At 43.3% G+C, this 24,170-nt stretch overlaps 1 protein-coding gene across 1 annotated transcript; it reads left to right on the top strand.

Annotated features, from left to right (window-relative positions):
* The first annotated feature begins 14,356 nt into the window (after positions 1 to 14,356).
* LMOD2 (leiomodin 2) lies at positions 14,357 to 22,451 on the top strand. The gene is made up of 3 exons (XM_037056490.1): positions 14,357 to 14,765; positions 20,197 to 21,537; positions 21,988 to 22,451. Exons 1-3 carry the CDS (start codon positions 14,493 to 14,495, stop codon positions 22,012 to 22,014), a joined length of 1,641 nt encoding a protein of 546 aa, XP_036912385.1. The 5' UTR covers positions 14,357 to 14,492; the 3' UTR covers positions 22,015 to 22,451.
* Positions 22,452 to 24,170: the final 1,719 nt, after the last annotated feature.

Here is a 24,170-nt window from a genome sequence, read left to right as displayed (position 1 = left end):
ACTAATTTCTATCTAATTAGTACTCTCTCCTAGAATATGCCACTTTACATGCGAGAGGGCAACAGCTGCCCATCCCTGTGAGCCTTTGGAGAAGCCAAATTCTCTACAGTGGCGCCTGTTTGACCACTGTGAAATCAATGTGGTGGTTTGGGTGACATCTTTCCATGCCGCCAAGACGGCATGGCTGTTTTGGTCACCGTGGATCCTATTCTGAATTGCACAGAAAGCCTGGATAGAAAGCAGCAGATCTGACCTCTCATCAGAGTGGGTCTTGTTTAGTTTTTCAGTAGGTAATCTTTAAAAACTATTTCCATTTCCGACTTAAAATAATTTCATAAGCACATTAAAATCAAGTGCCTCCTGAAGACCATGGTTCATTCAGTTACATTGGTCACAGGATGAGTTTCCAGGCAATAGGATGACAGTGCAGAAAAAGTGAAAATGACAGTGTAAGTGTTGCACAGACAAATCAGTACCTATGGGTCAGACAGCATGGAGACCGCAAATAAGCTGCAATGCTTTATGACAGAGAATCACACTTAAGCATGGTTATTGGCCTTCTACCAGACATTTCCACCCAAAGTCTGGTTTCCAGACACATCACTCTTATACATATTGTCACCTTCCAAATCAGAAACCATTTAGTAAACTACTTCAAAGTACTTATGGGGCAAAATGAAACACTACCTGTATATATTCATCCTTTCATACACAGTACACATGTTATCTAACATAGAGTGAGTACACATGAAATGAGCTCTCATCATTATTACTTAGTGACAGCGGTTAGTGCCAGAGTGGCAAAAGTTAGGAATCTTGGTCTAATGGTTCAGGTCTGTAAGATTGTCATGCTTCCATGTGAAAATATGAAAAGTAATGTTGGAGATATATATATGACATCTTGCTATCATCTATAAATACTTTGAGAACATTCACAGGGTAAAAACAGCAGGGAACTGTCCCTAGCCTGTAACCCCTCACATCTGCTTTTACTTAGTAAAGCCTTGATCGTCAATTGTTGACGAAGGGAAGAAAAGGCTTCTCAGGGGAAAAGGTGTGTAGAAGGAATAGATTTACCCGACCTCGGTGGCCTGTGTTTTGTAACCTCAGGCAGTGCTAGAGATGTCTGGGGATTTGCTGTTTTTGGAAAGAGACAGCCTAGTAATTTGAATCTGGTCACTGGGAGCACCTGACTTCTATGGCTGGATTAGCCAGTGATGCCACCAGAGGCACTGGATGGGCACTAACATTCTGTGCTTCAGATTCCAGTAAACTGGGAACTCTTGCTTTGGAATTCTTCCATCCTGGATCTCCCAAAGAGATTTAAGATAAAACTTCTTGGAAGCAGCCCCTAGTGCTGGATAAGGTAGAAGGTGTGGAGGGCGCTAAATGTGATACTTACCCTGGGATTGAGTGGGTGTGAGATACCAGTATTAGGTTCTCTCTGCATAAAGCAAAGTGTGTACTTGTTTTCTCAAGGAAGCTATTTTTTATGCTTGCGGAAGTTAAGTAACTGGACAAGACATTCTGTGGCCAACAGCCTACATTTAGGAGTGTCTGAATAATCCTAAACATCTAGTTATCCCAACTGGTTTAATACTGTTTCAGTGTAGTGATAACTTGAATCATCTTTGCCTGAATAATAGCAAAATTTGCTTAGGCTTGATGCACTGGAAGCCCCTGGACTCTGACTCAAGACCCTTCATCAGGGGCCTGCCTTTCACGATCACCAGAGGTGCCTGAGAGACTAAGTGGAATCTGAACTTTTCTGAGTCTGACTCGTACAGTAATTCTAGGATATCTGAAGACCATCTCTTCCAACAAATTGTCAAATAAAAGTCTTTTATTTGACAATTAAATGTAAGGATTAGAAAGCAAGTAAGTTTAAGAGGGGTAGAATCATATTAAAGCTTTTCTAAATAACAAGTTTTGGAAGGGAAAGATGATGAGAACTCCAAGTCTATAGAAGAAAAATGGTCAATATTTCCTATAGATCAAAGGCTTAATTATTTGTTTTATGAATGTGGAAAGGATCTTAAGAAACATCTAGTTCACTTGAGTACACTCTGGAAAGACTACTTCAATAGCATTGCCTTTAATCCGTCCTGTGTTTTACAGCTCACAGGGAATTCCACATACAACATCTCACTTGATTCTTGTAGCTACTGTAGGAGCAGGGAAGGGAAGGGGTTAGTTGCCACCACTCTGTGGGTAAGGAAATCAATCTCACAGGTCACTGAGCCTGGATGGAACATGGGTCTCCTGACTCCAAATCCTGACCTCCCTCCACCCCAACGTTTTTAGTTCAGATTAGGAGGGCATGGTTTATAAAAGCCAAGTGGAAACAATCCAAGTGCCCATCAACTGGCAAATAAACACACACAATATGGTATAACTATACAATAAAATAAAATTCAGCAACCTGCTACAACATGGATGAACCTCAAAAACATTAGATGACGTGAAAGAAACCAGACACAAATAACTATTATTATATGATTCCATTTATATAAAATATCCAGACAAAGCAAATACAGAGAGATAGGAGACAGATTTTGGAGCGAAGGTGGGCTGCAAGTGGGCGTGGGGATCTTTTGTGGGGACTGGAAATGTTGTAAAATTGGGTTGTAGTGATGGTTTCACAACTTGGTAAATTTACTGAAAAAAGTTGTTGAAGTTTACACTTAAGGTGGATGAATTTTCTGGGATGTAAGTTGCATCTGAATAAATCACTTTAAAAAGAGAATAGGAGTCTGTTTCTACCAACAGGTGCTGCCATGTTTATACCCTCGCTGAGGCCGGCTAACGAAACAATGAAATCATCTGGCTCAGAGGGAAGCACTTGGTTCTGGTGCGAGCAGCACATGATTTATCGGCTTTGCTCTGCTGATAAGACCATTAAAAGCAGACAACGAGACAGTGTTCAAGGGCGGTGCAGTGCTGGCTGCTTTCACCAGTCTTCTGGGCCTGCAACCCAGGCAAACGCAGCCTGCTCCGCCAAACTCTGACATTTCCACGCTGGAGGTAATACGACTTCCCCACACCATCCCCATTATTATGCGCAAACACACAAAAACATACAGATTGAGAGGTAAACGAGTGAAGGTTTCCTGTCCTATTAAGGGCATGAATTGACAAGGAATCATGTTCCCAGTGGAATGGGTCTTCAGCAACAACCTTGACAACTAGCTCTGATTCCCTGGGGTAGAGCAGAAAGGACAAGACAGAAAACGGGGGACGTCATTCGGAAATGGGTGCCAAGGGAAAATCAGAGAAGGCAAACATTCAAAAGGCTACGGATCTCTGGAACAGGGGAACTGTGGAAGTAAAGGTCAGTGAGGAACTGTGAGTCTCTGTGAAAAGACAATGCCTTAGATTTTCAGGATAAAATTGTAAACAAAAAAGCTCAGGAACGAGATACCAGTTCTCAAGCACTAACCGTCCCATTATTGGACACACCGAGTCCCTGTATTCCTGTACTTGGACACAGAAGTTACCTTTGTAGCCCCTCTTCATAGCAGGATCTCAGCTTTTTGGCCGTTTAAGTTTCCACTTCCCTGTAGGACTTAAAGTTTCCAAAGTGACAGTTGCCCTGAACCTGAGGGGAGAGCCTTCTGAGGGAAAAGATCCATCTTGGATGCTGACCCTCCACATCCTTCCTCCTGACACCACGGTGGGAAAATCATACAAAACCGTAATGTCAGCACTTTCCCGTCAGGTTACAGGAAGCCTGCTGTAGAAACGAATGACTGCCTCAGACCCCTGCACCTCGAGTGCAGTTTCCTTTATCAGAACTTTGTATGCCGCGTATCTAGTCTCCTCCCCACTTCATGAGTGGGACTCCTTGCTGATGATCTGCAGCGCAAGATGAAAGAACTGACTGATAAAGTTCAGCTGTTCTTTACTTGTTTCTGATTTTTTTTCTGGAAATCACTTCTTTTTTTGCCTTTATAGTTTTAACATTCTCAGTTTATCTTTCCCTTTTCCTGCATGGGATTCATTTTTCCGTGTTTGAATTAATTCAGCAAAGGATAATGGAATCTACTATACATAAGGTAAACCATTAGATGCTCAATTAAAAAATGTTTGACTTCTCTGTCTGTCTTTCATTTTGGCACATTTCGAAATGACAAACTAGCAAATCTCACCATGACAAGTGGCTTGGACTTTTGAAACATGACTCGAATTACCAGGTCCTAGTTAGGTACACCCAAAGAAACTTTTTAACCTCTCAGAACCTCAAAACTCATTTTCATCCTTTGTAAATGGAAGTAATAGTGCTGATGATGTCAAGTGTTGCCTGACACACAGTAAATGGTGTCTGTACACAATTATTAAAGAAGATCATATTACTATGTTTGACTGCTTGGCACATTATATGTAAAAGTGTTTTGTAAACTATAAATATTACACAATTGCAAGATATTGTTATAAATAGCTCTAATAATTTTAAATTTGACTCATGCTCACTACCACAAGCTGGCATATCTGGGAGATTTGCTTGGCTGCCAGGCCTGAGAGTGAAGACTTGATAAGGGTATTGCCAGTTCTCATCTGATCCCTGGGGCCTGCTTGGTTGTTGTCTGCCCAGAGCCTGACCTTAGCCTGACATTCCCCCGGGAGCCTCTCTCTGGGTAGCTGACAAGCTCCCTCCGACAGACTGAGTGAAGTCGGAAGCTTTAACTTCCTTAGGGGCCGTTATTTTAGCAGCCTTCTGACAAACCATCGTAGGAAATGTTGAAAACCCAGATCCTTCTGTGTAAGTGGGAAACGTGTCAGGTCTAGTCCAGGAAGCAATCTTGCTCCTCCTGTACGGTGAGAGGGATTATAACAGCCTTAAAAAAAAAAGGCAGGGGTAGCAGGAGGGTGAAAATAAAGCACAGCTTGTTAACAGTAGATAGAGCCTGGAGAGTTGTGGGAATAAGAAAATTTCCAGTTTCCCCACTTGACAAATGAATCTATAGCATACGCTTTTCATGTTTCTTCATCAGCAAATTGGGGACAATTTAAATACAAAGGCATCCATGAAATGGAAAAAAATGCCATCATGAACTGTAACATGTAGTGGCCAGTTGGGCTTGGTCATTAGTTTGGGGGGCCACACTCAAAGGGAGAGGAACTGTGAAGCAGGAGATTTCAGATCGCTGAGAGTGTTGGAGTTCCCAGGAACAGTGAGTAGAGTGTGTGTGGGGGGGTGGGAGGCAGGTAGGGAGAACAGAGAAGTCAGGTTACAGTTAGGTAGCATTTCTCTATAAGTGCTTCTGGAAACTGCTTAAGATCTTAGAAGAAAGAAGCTCAAATCGCCTTAGACTTTTCTTTTTGTCATGACTCTATTATGTTTTAACAGTCTCATGTTTATTTATAATTATATTATTCTAAAAGAGGCCCCCCCTCAACACCCTATAAACCTCAAGCTGGATCAAGACCTGGATCTACCCCTGTGTACACTGCAATTGATTTGGTTTTGATATTTTTTAAAAACAGAAGTCCTGAACACGTAATAAGTATTCTAGACACAGTGAATGGGTAAAGAGGGCCCTTTCCTCTGGAGAAAACTTCTTTCCTGTTAAGACCAATTCAAAACAAGCAATCTTCAGTGGGAAGCTGCCACCGAATGGAGTCGTGGGAGCTGGAGAACTAAGCTGATCTCAGAATCAGAGAGGTCTTCCTGTGAGAATGCTACTGAAGACCCAAGAGAGTGGGGGCGGCTCTATGTGGTTTCCCAGACTGTGGCCCCGAGAGAGCAAGCCCTAAAAGGGGCTATTAAGTCACCCTGGAAAACCAGGTAAAAACACAGGTGGCAAACACTGAGGGTTCCCATGGGAAGCAGGCCTGATAAATACATTGTATCATTTGAAGCTTGCTCTACTTTGTTCATAAAGCCTTGGTGATATAAACCGGATGTTCAAGTTCAAGGCGTAAGGAATTTATTCATTTATCTCATGAAACACACCTTAAAGACCCTCTGGTGTCAGCATGACTAACAGACCTGACCTAGGACAAATCTCATGTCCCTTCAATTGTTGTTTATAGATAATGCCCGTGTTTGAATGATGATAGCTGTTTTGACATTGATTGATGAGCATGTATACACCTACACATGCCATTCCCAGTAAAAGCCTTTTGGGAGAAGGGCTTGGGGTGTTCTCCCCTAGAGGGAATTGCCACCCTCTTTCCCAGTGGAGCAGCGAGATTGTGTCTGAGATGGCTTATTTCTCATCCAGGGTGGACGGGAGAAGCACTGCAGGCTGGAGTTCCTCCCACAGGCGCTGACAGTCCAGGCACAAGGGGGAAGCATGTGCAATGGCTTGGGGACGGAACAGGTGCGGAGTCCAGAAACGCAGTGTGACTCCAGTGAGAGAGCTGGAGGAAGTGACCCAAGTTGAGGCTGGAGAAGTGAACAGGTCCTGATCCTGAGGGGCCAGAGGACAGGATTAAAGATTCTGACTGAAGCATACTGGAAGCTATTTGGGGGGTTTAGGCAGAGAATGACCCATTGATTTGTGTTTGCCCAAAGTAATCTGGCTAGATTGTGGGGAAGGGGACAATGTCCAGTCACAATGCATCAGGGGGTTAGTATTGCAGTCATAGGAGAATATGAGGACAACAGTCTAGCCTCCAGTTGACACAAGGGGGGATAGTAAACATAAGGTAGGATTTAAGAGCTTGTGAGTGAACTTGGCAGTTTTGGTGAGAGGAGGAGCCAGAGCGAGCACCTCTACTCCACACCTGGGTGGACAAGGGTGCCATTTTCAGAAACATGGCAACCAGGGTTGGGGCTGGGAAGGCAGAACGAGGGAAAGGAAGTTACTGGTTTGAAGTGGATTGAGTTTTAAGTGCCAGTGAGACACCCAGGTGGAGATTGTCTAAGTATTTTCATAAACATTCTTAAGCTTGAGGATACAACGTTTAGCTCAGTAAAATGACATGTAATTGTGAACCTTGGATTTTGGGGGACCTTCCAATCATTGAAATGACACATATTAAATCTGTGAGTGACAAGGGCGTAATGTAGAATAAAGCAGAGGATCGGGAGAAATGAGACTTTAATAAATGTGTTCATATAACACATTCCCTTAACTTTGTTTTGTGGTTATAAATAGAATGCTTACACAAACATTATGCAAGTCCAGAAATTACCAAATTCTTCTTGAAATTCGGAGATTATTAAAGAAAGTGAAGAGACAATTGGTAGGGCCTCTCAAAACTTCTAACTTAATCAAAAGGACATAAGCAACAAGCTAAGTAACTCACTTTTAGGCAATGGGAGTCTCCTGCCATTGAGAGTGTTAGGCTGAAGTCAGTGCAAGTGGAGTTAGAAGATCTCCAACCACTGCCTGTAAATTCTATTTACTGAAATACCAGCTCTGCTGGCAGGACTGGTACTACTGATTTGGGGAGGTACTGATGAGTTTTGTTCTTGCTGAATCTCCGTTATTATCTCGACTCTTGTCAGGATTAAAAGTTGCCAACATCAAAGAAGGCAAACTAGGCTGTGAATGATGGCTCTGGAATAATGTTAGAAATTTCCACTTAACAGCAGATAGTAATAAAGTACAAAACTCCTTGACACAGCCCTTCAAATAAAAAATACTCAACAAGTGGACTTCCAGCCAAGATGGAGGGGTAGGTAGATATACTTTGCCTCCTCACACAACCAAAAGAAGAACAATGACAAATTTAAATACAAAAAATCACCAGAACTGCCAAAAATGGAACTGTATGGAAGTTTGACAACCAAGGAGTTTAAAAAGAAACATTCATTCAGACCAGTAGGAGGGGCAGAGACGGATAGCTGGGTGGAGAGGACTAGTGGCAAGGTGGCTGGAGGACTGAGGCAGGCGAGGCGGTGGCTGGAGGACCAGCTAGTCCCACATTTGTGTGTGGATAAATTGGAAGGACCAACTGGGGAGCAAGACAGACCACACATCCCAGGATTCCAGTGCGAGGAAATAAAGACTCAGAACCTCTGACTGAAAAAAACTGTGGGGGTTGAGGCAGCAGGAGAAATTCCCAGCTTCACAGAATTTGTTGGAGAGACCCACAGGGCCCTAGAACATACACAAACCCACCTGGGAATCAGCACCGCAAGGGCCCAATTTGCTTGTGGGTGGTGGAGGAGGTGACTGAAGGCTGGCTCAGAGCTGAGTGAGTGACATTGTTCCCTCTTGGACCCTTCCCCTACATATAGTGCCACAATGTAGCCACGTGGGTTGCCCCACCCTGGTGAACACCTAAGGTTCCACCTCTTACTATGCAACAGGCATGCCGAAACAACAACAACAACAAAAATGGCCCAAATGAAAGAACAGATCAAAGCTCTAGAAAAAATACAACTAAGTGATGAAGAGATAGGCAACCCATCAGATGCAGAGTTCAAAACACTGGTAATTAGTATGCTCACAGAAATGGCTGAGAATGGTCAGAAAATAGAGGGAAAAGTAAAGGCTTTGCAAAGTGAAATAAAGGAAAGTGAATATGGGCCCAACAGTGATGGGAAGGAAACCGGGACTCAATGGTTTGGAGAAGAAGGAAGAAATAAATAAATATTCAACTAGAACAGAACGAAGAAACAATTTTTTTTAAATGAGAGGCTTAGGAACCTCCAGGACAACTTTAAACATTCCAACATTGGAATCATAGAGCTGCCAGAAGGAGAAAAGGAAGAGCAAGAAATTGAAAACTTTTTTGAAAACATAATGAAGGAAATTTTTTTCTGATCTGGCAAAAGAAATAGATTTCCAGGAGGCCCAAGAAACTCAGAGCATCCCAAAAAAGTTGGACCCAAGGAAGCACACACCAAGGCACATTATAATTACATTACTCAAGATAAAAGAGAAGGAAAGGATCTTAAAAACCACAAGAGAAAAGGAGACAGTTACCTACAAAAAAGTTTGTATGAGACTATCAGCTGATCTCTCAAAAGAAACCTTGCAGGAAAGAAGGGGCTTAAAGAAGTATTCCAAGTCATGAATGGCAACGACCTACATCCAAGATTGCTCTATCCAGCAAAGCTTTCATTTAGAATGGAAGGGCAGATAAAGTGCTTCCCAGGTAAGGTCAAGTCAAAGGAGTTCATCATCACCAAGACCTTATTCTATAAATGTTAAAAAGACTTATCTTAAAAAAAAAAGAAAATCAATAATGTGAACAGTAAAATGACAACAAACTCACAACTATCAACAATCAAACCCAAGGGAACAAAAACAAAAATGAAAACAAACTAAGCAAACAATTAGAACAGGAACAGATTCACAGAAATAGAAATCACATGAAGGGTTATCTGTAGGAAGGGGGAGGGGGAGAATGAGGGAAAAGGTACAGGGAATAAGTAGCATAAATGGTAGGTACAAAAGAGACAGGGGGAGGTTGAGAATAATGTGGGAAATGGAGAAGCCAAAGAACATATATGTACAACCCATGGACATGAACTGAGATGGGGGAATGGTGGTGGGAAGGGAGGTACAGGGTGGAGGGGAATAAAGGGGAGGAAAAAATGGGACAACTATAATAGCATAATCAGTAAAATATATTTTAAAATATTCAATATCTATATGCATCTACTACATGCCAGACATAATACTTACGGCTGTTCAGAGAGAGATAGAGAGAACAAGAGAGAGAGAGAAGACGGGGAGGGGGGTTGAAATACCAAAGCATTCTATTTGATATAGTACAAAACCAAGCTGTACTATTCTGCCTGTCTTCACCTATTCCTCACCCCTACACCAAATACCTGGTTTTGGTTTTTGTTTTCATACTCCTGTGGTTTGCCCAGAGGCCTCTCTCTGCCTGGAAAGCTCTTTATCAACTTCTGTGCCTTCTGGGACTCCTCCCACTCGGCCACCCTGCTTCTGCCTCTGCAGTCCACCTCTCTCCCCTGCCGGCACCTTGGTGGGGCCGGCACTGCACTCTGTTGCTGTCAGCTGTTGGCCTTTATCCCCAGAGTATGAACTCCTGGGGGCAGGGGCCAGGTCAATTTCTATTTTTCTGCATGTAATCCCAGCTTCCAGCATGTACCTGTCCACACAGCAGTACTTGGCAAATGCGTGGTGAATAAACAAATATAGTATTTTTGAGAGGAAACCAAAGAAAATAAAGATTGAAAGAGGAAACTGTGTTTTCACTACAAAGGGCATTTGCCAGTATACTGGGAAATGATGAGTATTTGACTGTCAGTCAGATTCTTCCCACAATACAGTTTTTTTTGTTTTTTTTTTCCAATTTTTTGTTTAATTATTTTTCAAGTACAGTTTTCTGTCTATTACTCCCATCCCATCCCACCCCCCATTCTCCCCCTCCCTCCCATTTCCACCCTTCTCAGTTTTTGTCCATGTATCCTTTATATAGGTTCCTCTAAATCCCTCCCTTATTTCCCCTGACCACAATACAGTTTTTTAAAAACAAAAGATGCTTACCTTGAAAAGGATCTAAAAGCAATTCTACTAAAAAGTGAAATGTGCTCAAATAAAAATCCCCAATCAGAAAATGCTGATGCTGGGAATATGATTTGATTTTTTCCCTTCACTGTAGACAAGGTTGCACAGAAATCTAAGTTATTCATCTTACTTAGTCTAGGCTGGGTCAGGTGGTGGTGTTTGGTCACTCAGCAGAATTATATTCAATGAACTTCAACTTTGTAGAGAACACTTATGGGGAGATCCAGTAAACTAAGATCACCCATCAACTGTGATTATTATAATCAGAGTGTTCCATAAAGTATATTCTAGGATACCTAGATGACTTATTTTAAGCTAGTGTCTTTTTTTTTCAGAGTGGTTTTTTCATTTCTTTTTTTTAAATTTAATTCTTGTTCAAGTACAGTTTTCTGTCTTATATTCCCAGCCCTGCCCCCCCCCAGTGCTCCCCACCTTCCTCCCATTTCCTCCCCCCACCTTAGTTATTGTCCATGTGTCCTTTATACTTGTTCATGTGAGTCCTTCCCCTTTCCCCCCCCATAGTGTCTTTGAGAGGCCATTTTTTTTCAATATACTGCCACAAACAAACACGTTGATATTTCCTCTTTTGGAGCTATTTTCACAGTCATTCAGGGACCACCCAAGATTTGTAAGAAGAAACTCACATGAGACTATATTTATTTTGTGTTGTTCCCATGAGAAAACTAAAATATATGAGCTGGTTTTTCAAGAGATCAATTTCAGTGTAATAGACATAAGAATTTTGTAATGATTTGAGCCATCCAACAATGGAGTGAATTTTGGGTGATGTAAAATTTTCACTGAAAGTGTTCAGGCAAACACTAGGTGACCACTTAACAGAAGGGATAGAGAGGATTCACGTATTTCAAAAGGACTTTGAAATCTGATAATCTGTGATTCCAAGAATATCTGAGTAATTACTTTATAATCATATTAAATGTGAACAGTATAATCTGCACACACCAAGCCCTTACTTTTCTAGGTAAATGTCACCAATTACAGTGATCTTCCCTGCATGAATTAGTACTCCCACATTTTCCTTTCTTCCCTCTCACCCTACTCTCTTTCTCTCCATAGAGCTTCTGTCGGATATAGTCTGTACTTACTTGGTCATTTGCATACACATATTGTCTGTCTCCCTCAACTACTGACAGAATACAAACTCCATGAAGGAGGGGACTTTGTTGGTTTTCTTCACTGCTTTAACCCCAGCACTTTAAATAGAATCTGATATGTAGTGTATGTTTAATAAATTATTCAATAAAACTAATATTTAAATGTTACAAAAAATTAAAAACAAGAAAGAAAGAAGAGTGAAACACAATTCCATTATTTTTATACCTAATTACATACTCCTAAATTTGCACATATCATATGAGCCGATGCATAACTGTTGAAGAAGTAAACTTATGCTATCACTTTCATGTATTTTCTTCTCGTCCTTTTCTTCAAAAAAACACATAGGTTTTCATATAGTTGTAATTATCATTCATTGTTTTACCTAGAATATCATTATACAGCTGAATAACTTATCTTATTCACCAGACATGGCTGTACTGATTGGATGTCAGTTCCAAAAATCAAACCATTTTCACATAAAAAAGATGTTGTTACCACTGAGGCTACATAAGTATATTCTCAGGCCATAAAAATATCCAATTAACTCATCATTTCTAATTTCATAATCATCTCTCTCATTAGTAGCACTGAAAAGAGTCATAGTTATTTTTGGAGGCAGTATACCATATTGAGTGAAGATAGTAATAGTTAGCCAAAACATTTTTGCAAAAGAAAAATGTTGGAGGAGCTATTCTTACAATTTCAATATGTATCACAGAGCTATAGTAATTAAAACCATGTGGTATTGACTTAAGAAAATAGGCACAGATCAATAGAACAGATTTGAAAGTCCAGAAAGAAACCCTTACATTTATGGACAATTAGTTTTCTGCAAAGGCACCAATGCAATTTAATAGGGAAAAGCGTAGTCTTTTTAAAAAGTTCTAACACAGTTGAATATTTGCATGCAAAAAGATGAACTTAGACTCTTACCTTACACATATGCAAATATTAAGTCAAAATGGGTAACAAACTTAACTATAAAAACCTAAAATGGTAAAACACTTAGAAAATCATAGGCGTTGTTCTCTCTGACCTTGAACTAGGTAAGGATTTCTTATAGAAGCTCAAGCTGCAGGAGAAAAAAATTGATAAATTGGATTTCATCATAATTAAAGCATTTGCTCTTCAAAAGACACCAATAGACAAGCTATGGAATGGGAAAAAATAACTGCAAATCATATATCTCACACGGTCCAGAATATATGAAAAAATATGGGTCCCAATTAGACGCAACCTATTTTTAAATTGAGCATAAGATTTGAATAATTATTTTATCAAAGTAGATATAAGATAGCCAATAAACATATGAAATGATGCTCAGCATCATTAATTACTAGAAGAATGAAAATCAAGATGGCAATGAGATATCATTTCATGCCCATAAAAATGGGTATAATCAGAAAACAGAGGCAAAAGCAAATTAGGATGCTAAGAAACTGGAACTCTCTTTATGGCTGATGGGAATGTAAATTGGTGCAGTCATTTCGGAAAATAGTTTGTCAGTTTCTGGAAAGGTAAGTGTAAATTCACCATATAACTCAGCAAGTCCACTACTGCATAGCTATCTACCCAGGAGAAATGAAAACACATGGCCACACAAATACTTGCATGAAAATGGTCTCAGAGCATTATTTATAATCCAAACCTGGAAACAACCCAAGTATGTTTATTCATTCACCAGCTGTGGAAACCTATAAACAAAATATCATACATTATACATATATCGATAAATGTCTATTTTAACACATTTACATTTTAACAGATTTTTATCTATGTGTTAAAATGATACCTTTACAGCTTTATAGACTATATATTTCATCACATTCATAAGAATATGAGCAAATGTATGATTTTTGAATTAGCTTCTCTTTAGCTTTCAGCTCAGACACAAATATGAGTTCGAAGTCCAGCCTCACCATGTCTTAGCTCTGTGGCCTTGGGCCAGTTACTTGACCTCTCTGAGCCCATATTAGTAACACATGGGTAATAATATATACCTTACAGAACTGTAGGATTAAATGAGATGAAGTATATAAAATGCTTAACACTAGGCTGACACAGTGTCAGTTCTTAATAAATCATACCCCATATTATTGTTTGTCCTTTTGGAGTTTTCTTTGCAAATCTCATTGTTTACTAACAGCCATGGGCGAGGAGCAGGGAGCCATCTTGTGCTGTGGAGGAAGCCACTTCTGCAGTTCTGGCCGTCTCAACTGCAAATTTTTCACTTAATCTCCGGAGCCTTGTTTGCCAAAATCCGTAAAGACAAACAAGTCCTGTAAAGTCCTGTGAGATGTGAGGCATCTCACAGGACTTGCTGTGATTAGGGAAATTGTGGTCAAGTACTTTGTAAACTACAAAAAAACCTCTAAAGAGCTCTATTATTATACCTATCTACTCCCAGGAATGCCACCTACAGTATGTTTTTAGGAGAAAACTACTCAGAGAGGGATGATGTGTAGTCATTTCTCAATCTCTAAAATTATAATAAATCTTTTCATGGCCCCAGTGGTGGGAGCAAGTCATTTTCAAAATAAATTGTACCCCCTGCCCCGTTGTTTGAATATAAAGTAAAAACTGTGTTCTCCCTGTCTGAAACACTCTCTGCCTGTCCTCATGAGCTATCAGGCTCAGCTAAATCTGTCCCTGGCCAGTGTGTGCATAATCCCCACTGGTTCTGAGACCTCCATCCACCACCGATGTGACATTCTTTGTGTTCAAATGTCTAGCTGACGTCTGATGCTTAAAACAGCCCATGCTTTCACCTCTCCCTGCATTGTCACGGCCCTGTATCACCACTCTTAAAAGGCTATCGCGGCTACTCCGAGCACCAGTTGCTGACCAGTCTGCCGCCTCGCCTCCCTGCCTGCTTCTGGCTGCCTTGAATGCCTGGTTCTTCAAGCTCCTTTTGGGTCTGACAAAGCAGGGACCATGTCTACCTTTGGCTACAGGAGAGGACTCAGCAAATATGAATCCATCGATGAGGATGAACTCCTTGCGTCCCTATCAGCTGAGGAGCTGAAGGAGCTAGAGAGGGAGTTGGAAGACATTGAACCTGATCGCAACCTTCCCGTGGGGCTAAGACAAAAGAGTCTGACCGAGAAAACCCCCACGGGGACATTCAGCAGAGAGGCACTGATGGCCTATTGGGAGAAGGAGTCCCAAAAACTCCTGGAGAAGGAGAGGCTGGGGGAATGTGGAAAGGTAGGCTTTTGGGACTTTTCCTCGGCTGCTCCCAGACCCCATCAGCCCACCCCAAACCTAGGAGTGTGTTTTCTCTAACTCCGCAGTCCTCTGCACCTTTCTTATAACCTGCTACTGAAAAGTGTCTCAGGTTGTAATCGCCTGTAACATCGATGGCCACCTAGGGGATCGTAATATGCGGAACGATTGGCGGGGGCTCTGTAACTGCTAAAGGAGGAAACTTCAAGGGGAAAATAATTCACAAGCAAGGCATAGGTTTGGATATTGTGACAAACCTAAGTTTAATTTGAATTATAAGTTGGGGATGAGGCATAGTATCTGTTTCTGAAATATATGTACAAGTAGATTTATTTTCTTTTATAAAGAAAAAGGCGGGCACTCTGGGTGCTTTGAGTGTGATAGTGGCTACAGTAAAAAGACTTCTTTCTTCCCAACACCAAGAAGTGTGGGTGCTAGGAAAGGACATGGGACTGAGGGCCAGGGGACCCTTATTTCTCGTCCCTTCTCTGTCCCTAAGTTGCCAGACCTTGAAAAGATAGTCACTTCTGCAGGGTTTTCTTTCCCATCTGTCTGTCGTGGGAGGGGGAGCCAGTGGTTTTTCTGTGTGTGTCAGTCAAAACCCCTTGGAGATTTTGGTAAGTTATGGACCCTCTCCTTAAGAAAATGCATGTGTGCTTGTGCACACATACACGGGTTTTATATGGAATTTTGAAATGGTGACACACGTCCAGAGCCCGCCTGAGGGCCCAGGTTAAGTGCACCTGAGCAGGTGTTCTCTACGATTCCTCTCTCCTTTACAGTATTGATTCTGAGACCTGGAAATGTAATACTTACAAGAGCATAGGTCTGTTAAGCTTTTGTTCTCTGCCCAGTAAACAGTTTTTTTAAATTTGCTAAGTGAATCATTAACAGAAGGAGTTCAAAAGACTATGCTCTGGGAAAATAGCAATGGCAATAAGAATGTTAACATAACCCATTTCTGAATTTCTGGAAGAACAGAGAGCAGGAGCGACAGATTAAAACCTCTGTTCTCCATGGAAATCATCTAAAACCCAAATGGCCTGCAGCCAATGGTAAGGCTTCCACGGTACTAATCTAGGTGCTGTTAGATGATCTCGATGACAGGATCTGTGGGCCACATTTGCAGCAAGACGTGTGTGAGCTTTGTCCGTGTCAATCACCCCAGGAAGGGTCACTGGGATCAGGCCAGGGTCTGCCAAGGCCATGGTGGCCGCCTGCATGGAAGGGCTGGAGGGGAGGTGATAAGGAAGGACACACACAACAGGCCAGGATTAAGGTCACTTCCTCCACAGCCATGACTTTCAGAGGCCTTTCCTCTGGCCCCGTAGTGAAAATGCATGTCAAAATACATAAAACAAGACACTTTTAATACAGTTATTCAATAATTTCCTTAATAAAAAGATTAACATTGACTCAGAAGATTGAGGACAGACAGCCATCATAGCAATAACAGAACAAAGGCATTTTAACGTCACGACGTCTTCAGGTTGGTGGGAAATAAGGGCAAGGTCTTGTCACTGTTAAGGGAACCCACCCAATTCTGCCAAAGGCCTGGCTGATCCCTGCCTCTGGCTTATCAGTTCAATTAGAGAGGCTGCCGTGTTGATGCACTTTGATTCCTTTCTTGGCTAATTTTTCTCCCACTGCCATTTCCCCACCGGCCAGTGGTCTCTGCAGCCACAAGGAGTGCTGAGCAGGCAGGCACTCGCTGGTGGAGGCTATAAATCCATCCCCACCACAGGAAATGGCTCACAGCAGCTGATGGGTGGGTGGCTGGGGGGACGACAGCGTAAGTGAGGAGCAGTACAGTACCCACGGAGAGGAGAGAGGGTCTTCTTTGTTATTAGGCTACTGACTCTGGATGACATAAAGTTTTGCTACACTAAGTAACTCCAGGGGATCCTGGGGACCAAGGCTCTAGCTTCCCTGGCTTGAGTATCTGCTGGGTGTCAGGCATAAGTGCCAATGAATTCACCCACCTTATATCATTGAATTCTAATCTTCTGCACATGAGAACTTGAACTAAGAGAGGTTAAGAAATACATTTGAGATCAATTCAAAAGTGACCTGAAATTCAAACCAAACTCTGCTGGCACAAAGACCACGATTCTCAAAATGTGGGTGCCTGACCAGCAACACCATCTGGGAACTTCTCAGAACTGCTAATTCTATGCTCTCTCAGCCCTGCTACATGAGGTGTCCAGGGAGCGGCCCCCGCATCCCTTGGTCTCACAGCCCTGCGTGTGATTATGACCACCCTGCAGTTTGAGATCCACTCAACAGCTCTGGAATTTCTTTGAGACCCCAACACCTCCTGCAGAGGTGGCTTGTCTAACATCAATCAGCTAGTAGACCCAGAACCAGAACCCTGCACCAAGCCTTTGCCTCCTTGTTTGTGCAATGATGCCAGGGAAGGAACCGAGAGAAAGCGCTGGCCACCCCGACTCCTGTTGAGTTATTAATTTTCTAAGCATTGCACACATCCCTGCCTCACCAGGGTCAGGGGTAACTCCCACCTTCCCACCCCCATTCTCACCAGGGTCAGGGGTAACTCCAGAGCAGCGGCACATAGGAGACTGGGAATAATTTAGAAAGTAGGCAAAGATTGTTTTTGTTGCATCCTCCTATCTCCCCTCTCTGGACATCTTTCTCCCTTTTGGTGTTCTTCCAGATGTCCCCCCATTGAGGGTGACCAACCATCACAGGTTTTCTGGGATGATCTAAATTTTAAAACAAAAAATCCTGCTTCCTGGAATAGTTTTCAATCCCAGGCAAACTGGGACAGTTGGTCACCCTACCCCTACCCTGACCCATCAGTATTTCTCTCCCAGGCCCAGTCCTGGGTCAGAGGCCATTAACCAATATTATTTTACATCCATTCAGGAAAGAAATATTTATTTCCCCCTGCTGCTTTCTGAGCACTGTCTTTACCCTGCTAATAGTCTTTTGGGAAAACAGCAAACTCATTACAACAGGCACTGTTTGAGGAAAGTATAATTCTGGGGGAAAGAATTGCAAGGATGATTTCAGGGGATGTCAAGGAAGGCTTTCTAGAATAAAGTATGCTTTTTTGGGAAAACATCTCTTGCAGATAAGGCCTAAAGTTCTTTAAAACATATGTGGATAGCCCTATCTGGGTGGCTCAGCTGATTGGGGCATTGTTCCATACACCAAAAGGTTGCGGGTTTGATCCCCAGTTGCTCACATACCTAGCTTGTGGGTTCCACTGCTGGTTGAGTGTGTGTAAGGGAGGCAACCAACTGCTGATTCTCTGTCATATCCTTATTTGTGTCTCTCTCTCTCTTTCTCTCTTCCCCTTACCTCTGTCTCTAAATTAATAAAGACCAAAGTGGATAAAGTTTAAGGGTGGCACCAAGGGCTAAATATATACCTTGAATTTTGAGACAGGCCTTCCTGCAAATATGGAAACAGCTACACACACACAGACACACAGACACACACATGTTTACCTTCTTAAAGGAGGATCAGATCCCTCCTGATCTTAAAGAAGGGAGTAAATTAAGACTGGACAAGCCAGCCCAAGAGTGGCTGACCCCTTCCCCAGGCCATCACTTGGTGCCTGCCACTCCAAACGAGTGGATAACTGGAGACTATTTTGTGATAGCAACTGGGCAAACAAACCTGGAGACAAGCATGTTGTTATCCAAAGCTCATTCCACATGCCCTGGGCAGCAGGAGTCCTTGGGGTAAAAAAAAATGTTGCCAATGTAGAGGGAAGAATCAAGGCTTGGGGGACAGGGAAGGGACATGGGAAAATTTAGTTTGGTCAGCAATTTCCAATTTTTTTTTTAATCAGAAAAGGTAGCAAGAAAAACAGAGAAGGGGTCTGTTGGACTTCTTATACAGAGTCTTATAAACAAGAAAGGCAAAGATAGAATGAAATTGCGTTTGCCTGAAAGTCTTTCATAATTGATACGTGTTAAATAATTTAAGACCATCAGGCTGAGGCAAAGGCTTGCTTCAAGATTTTCTACTGCTCTCTGCTGCTCCTCATTACCGGTAGAGGTGAGCGAGAGCCAAGGGTGATTACCTTTCCCACCTCCTATCTTCTGTAGTCCGTCTCAGGTAACCCTGCAAGGGCATGAGATTTCAAGTTGATTGGCTAAGGGCAACCTAAATGTTTTTCTCCCCCTGCCCTGATGGCAGCCCTGCCCACTGTGCTTCCTCTCCCAGATCAGGACAGGGACAGCAGCAGCTCACAGCTGGTGTGGGGTCTCCCAGACTGTGTGCCAGGCTCTACCTTAGACTCAGACAGAAGTTGGAGAAGCAAATGACACCCCTGCCTCTGTCTACACTGACACAGGCAGGGCAGAGATCACCTGGCTCCTGCCACATCTGCTGTGAGAGATGTTTGGGGAAAAGTTTTGAACATTGAGAAAGGGAACCACCCTAGCTGGTGTGACTCAGTGGACTGAGCAGTGGCCTGTGAACCAAAGGGTTACAGGTTCAATTCCTGGTCAGAGCATATGCCTGAGTTGTGGGCCAGGTCCCTGGTTGGGGGTACGTAACAGGCAACTGATCGATGTCTCTTTCACACATTGATGTTTCTCTCCCTCTCGTTCTCCCTCCCTTGACCTCCCTCTAAAAATAAAAAAAATAAAACTAAAAAAAAAAAAAAGAAAGGAAATCCATTCACCTGTTGTGTTTTTTGTTGCCATCTGTTTGTTTGGGATGGAGAAATAAGCAAAGACGGAGGGGAGAGGGGTGATTCCAGAAGGGAGGTCTGAATGACCGTTTGTAAGTAGACTGGGAGTCAGGTGGTTCAGAGTGCTAATTAAAAGAAGAAAAAATGTATCAAGGGTTTCCCAAATAGGTTCCAAATTATTTGTTCCAAGTGGCAAAACGATAGTAAATTTTAATTCAATAAACTGAATTCTGAATACTTATTCTGCAGAAGCAAAAGAAATGCTTGCAGTAAAAGTTGCTGAAAGGTATGCAATGGAATGTTAACTTTGGTCACCCAGGAGATTAACTTTTTTTCATTATATATTTTTGTATTACTTGCAATGTGTTACTTTTTTATTTTTTTAAATTTTATTTATTTATTTATATTTAGAGGGGAAAGAAAGGAGAGAAATATCAATGTATGGTTGCCTCTCCTGAGTCCCCTGCTGGGAACTGGCCTGCAACCCAGGCATGTGCCCTGACTGGGAATCCAACCGAGATCCTGTGGTTCGCAGGCCTGCGCTCAATCCACTGAGCTACACCAGCCAGGGCATGTGTTACTTTTTTATTTATTGAGATATAATTGACATATAACAATGCGTTACTTTTCTGTGTACAACATAATGACATGATATATGAATATATTGTGAAGCCATGTTACTTTCGTAAATTTTAAAAGTGTGCCTGGGAATGACAACGTTAATGATGATGCCATGCTCTTTAGGTTGCAGAAGAAGACAAAGAGGAGAGTGAGGAAGAGCTTATTTTTACTGAAAGTAACAGCGAGGTTTCCGAGGAGGTGTACACTGAAGAGGAGCAGGAAGAAGAGGATGAGGAGGAGGAAGAGGAGGAGGAGGAGGAGGAGGAGGACAGCCATGATGAGGAAAGCGCAATCGAAGACGAGAAAGAAATTAATGGAAATGTAAATTATGATAGTGTCAACTCCAACAACTCCAGGCCACAGACATTTAAAAGTCAAATAGAAAACATAAACTTGACCAATGGCCACAGTGGAAGGAACGCAGAGTCGCCAGCTGCCATTCACCGTTCCGGGAACCCTACGGTGATTGAGGACGCCTTAGAGAAGATTAAGAACAACGACCCCGACACCACAGAAGTCAACTTGAACAACATCGAGAACATCACCTCGCAGACCCTCACGCGCTTCGCCGAGGCCCTCAAGGACAACACAGTGGTGAAGACCTTCAGCCTGGCCAACACCCACGCCGACGACAGCGCGGCCCTGGCCATCGCCGAAATGCTCAAAGTCAACGAGCACATCACCAGCGTCAACATCGAGTCCAACTTCGTCACGGGCAAGGGCATCCTGGCCATCATGCGAGCTCTGCAGCACAACACGGTGCTCACGGAGCTGCGCTTCCACAACCAGAGGCACATCATGGGCAGCCAGGTGGAGATGGAGATCGTCAAGCTGCTGAAGGAGAACACCACGCTGCTGAGGCTGGGCTACCACTTCGAGCTCCCGGGACCCAGGATGAGCATGACGAGCCTCCTGACGCGGAATATGGATAAGCAGAGGCAGAGGAGGAGGCAGGAGCAGAAGCAGCAAGAGGGCTACGATGGAGGATCCAATCTCAGGACCGCGGTCTGGCAGAGAGGAACGCCTGGCTCTTCACCTTACGCATCTCCCGGGCAGTCTCCCTGGTCGTCCCCCAAACTCCCCAAGAAAGTCCAAGGCGCGAGGAGCCGCCCCCCCTCTCCCCCGCCGCCGCCCCCGCCGCCGCCGCCCGCGCAGAGGCTGCCGCCCCCTCCGCCGCCTCCACCGCCCCCGCTGCCGCAGAACAAGCTCATCACCCGGAACATCGCCGAGGTCATCAAACAGCAGGAGAGCGCCCAGCTGGCCTTGCAGAATGGACAGAAAAAGAAGAAGGGGAAAAAGGTTAAGAAACAGCCACACAATATCCTAAAGGAGATAAAAAATTCGCTGCGGTCAGTGCAAGAGAAGAAAGCGGACGACGGCTCCCGGCCTTCCACCCCGCAGCGCTCGGCCCACGACAACCTCATGGAAGCCATTCGGGGGAGCAGCCTGAGACAGCTGAGGCGGGTGAGTCCCCACGGCCGGCCTCCCGGCCTCCCCGAGCACACATTACTATTTTAGTATTTGGGTGTGGAAGAACCAGCCTGCCCAGTTTGCGGTAGCAGGAGCAGGTCCCCAGTGAGCACATTTCCCTTAGGAGGAGGTGCCTGCGCACCGTTCTTCGGTCCTTTAAGGGCCGGGCCCATTTAAGGACCCTTCGACACGTAAAAATCCCGACTTCCTTAATTTAAAAATCGGGGAGTATAATCCGCACTCCAGAAAAGATTAATCACTTGTGACAAATTCGACCCCAGTGGTTTCAAGCCCCATTTGTAGCGTGAAATTCGAATGCGGTGCTGCAAGGATCGACCTATCTGTGAGTTCCTCCCAGAGATCCTGCTGGGGACACACCTGACGCTGGGTTTCACTCCATTACTTGTCTTGTCGTTAATGAAAGAAAATCCCCTGTTTTTGTAGGTGGAACTTCCGGAAGCTTTGCGATAAAAACAGTCTTTAGAAGAGGATGCGGAATTCTTCATTGGTATTAAGTGAAGTGCATTGTGAGATATTTCTAAAATGCCTTCTTCAGTTTGCAATGTTCTCTGACTTTAAAAATAGCCTCACCCATTAATTCCAAAAAGAATTTTAAGAAACAGTCAGCACGTTTCTTCTGTAAATATGAAAATAAACCTCTTTTTTATGTCATGAGATGTGTATTGGCTGGAAGCAGTTTATTTAAAGATAGTATTCATATCTTTGGATGTGTTGATAACTCTGAGCTGTAATGAATTAGTGAAATGTACTGTTATTTTTGTAATCCCAATACATTTGGATTGAAGTTTTTTGTTTTTTAAACAAACTAATATTTTTTGTTTGTTGATACACTTTCAGGTGTGTATGCAATGTTGTTAAATATTAAAAATATTACATTCTCAACCAAAAAGGGTTTGGGTCCTTAGCATTTGCTTTTCTTTGTTTTGGCCAAGAATATTTGGTTGGAGCTCTTTCTAAAGGTCTGGAAACAAAAACTTTCTTTAAAGTCTTCTTGGCAGTGAGATGAAAACTCAGGAAAGACCCTGAAACAATCATTAGCATCCTGGAGGCACCGATATTAGACCCAAGGTATCAGCTGACACCCTCAGGTTCTCATACGGCTGATAGGTCAGTGCAGTCATCTATAATTAAAATCAACTATTTCTGGAAGGAGAAACATTCAAAGCTAGAAAGTTATTTGGTAAACAGGAAATAAGTGCTAGGGGCATGCCCAGAAGGCAGGCCCCCTGAACTCGGAACTACCTACTGGCTGATGCTCAAGATTCTTGCTTTGAGCTCTCCTGGGACAAGCCCTAGTCCAGTGGGTCTCAGCCCTTTGTGCACTACACACCTAGCAGTGATGTCCACAGCCATGACACACGTCCAGGGAGAAGGACACATGTGTCTGCAGTCACGTAGCATCACCCTACCCCAGCCCCCTCTCACTCAAGAAAGATCTGAATTCCGGCGAGACAGGCCTCTCAGAGATTACCTTTGCTCCAGTCTGATGCTTCTCTCCAGCTGATAAAAGCTATAAATTTACAAGTCCCTTGTGGTGACCATGATTAGCATTGTTCCCCTTGTGCTCTTCAGGGCGGACCAGTGGTCTTGGTAAGCCCTCTGGGCCACCCATTCAATCACTGCGTGCTTCATACACAAAGCTTCGGATTACCTCAGTTAAAATTACCTTCGATTTTTACCAGAACATTCTCAAATAGTTCCTGGGTCTGTTTCTTTCGGTCTGCTTCTTTTGGTCTGCCATTCTCTTAATAAGAACAACTGATCATTTTTCTTGAGGGTCCCAGAGGTCTGTGAGCTGGGTGGTGTCCTGATGCTATATGCGGAGTGACTGACATTTTCTGAACGATGTATGTTGTCTCAGGAACTTTTCACTACAAGACTGAAAGCTGCTGTCCCACTTTACAGATGAGGAAACCTAGTTGCCGAGAGGGTAAGTTTGCTTGTGAAACCAGCTGCCTCCGACTACGGCCTACCCTCCTCTGCTCCTCCCTGCTCCGCCCCAGCCTCCTGAAGGTGCCCTGTTCTTAGGACAATGGTGGGGAATTCAGTTTCCTTTGGTAGCGACTGCACGGTTTTTATTAGCGTTCACAATCATGCCCATTATTCAAAGAAATAGAAGCAAAAACGTAAGTTTTTAAAAGGCACATGTGTGTATGTGTATGTGTGTGTAAGAGAGAATTTAGAACAGATCACCAAGTCAGACCTTCCTTCCCCTGACCCTTGTGTGTACAGGAGGACGAGTCTCTCCAACATGGGAATGGCTTCCAAGTCCATCACGATGAGGTAGAGGAGCAAGTGGTTGCTCCTAAACTCGGCGGTTGCTAAAACCATGCATGGATCCCCAGAAAGGGAGTGCGCAGCAACCCCACCTGAACTGAGGGGAAAAGAGGAGCTGCCAGGCTGGGGAGGCTGGCCAGGCCTTATCACCAGGAGTGCTTAGGAGACTAATATTGTTTCCTTTGCTCTTTAAGAGGCTGCCTTGCTGGAACTTTTGGGGCTCAGGAAAGAGCAGCATGTACTTACTAGGTACATCACAAAATGAAATAAAGATGTGGAACCTCGCACTCAGTCTACAAAACACCGTATTATAAAGCCAATAGCAAGAC

Source organism: Sturnira hondurensis, unplaced genomic scaffold, assembly GCF_014824575.4.
Source record: "Sturnira hondurensis isolate 20B ecotype Veracruz unplaced genomic scaffold, ASM1482457v3 Scaffold0008992, whole genome shotgun sequence".
NCBI classification, from domain to species: Eukaryota; Metazoa; Chordata; class Mammalia; order Chiroptera; family Phyllostomidae; genus Sturnira; species Sturnira hondurensis.
Note: the sequence above shows the minus strand (reverse complement) of the source record. Positions and strands in the feature narration are given on the sequence as shown.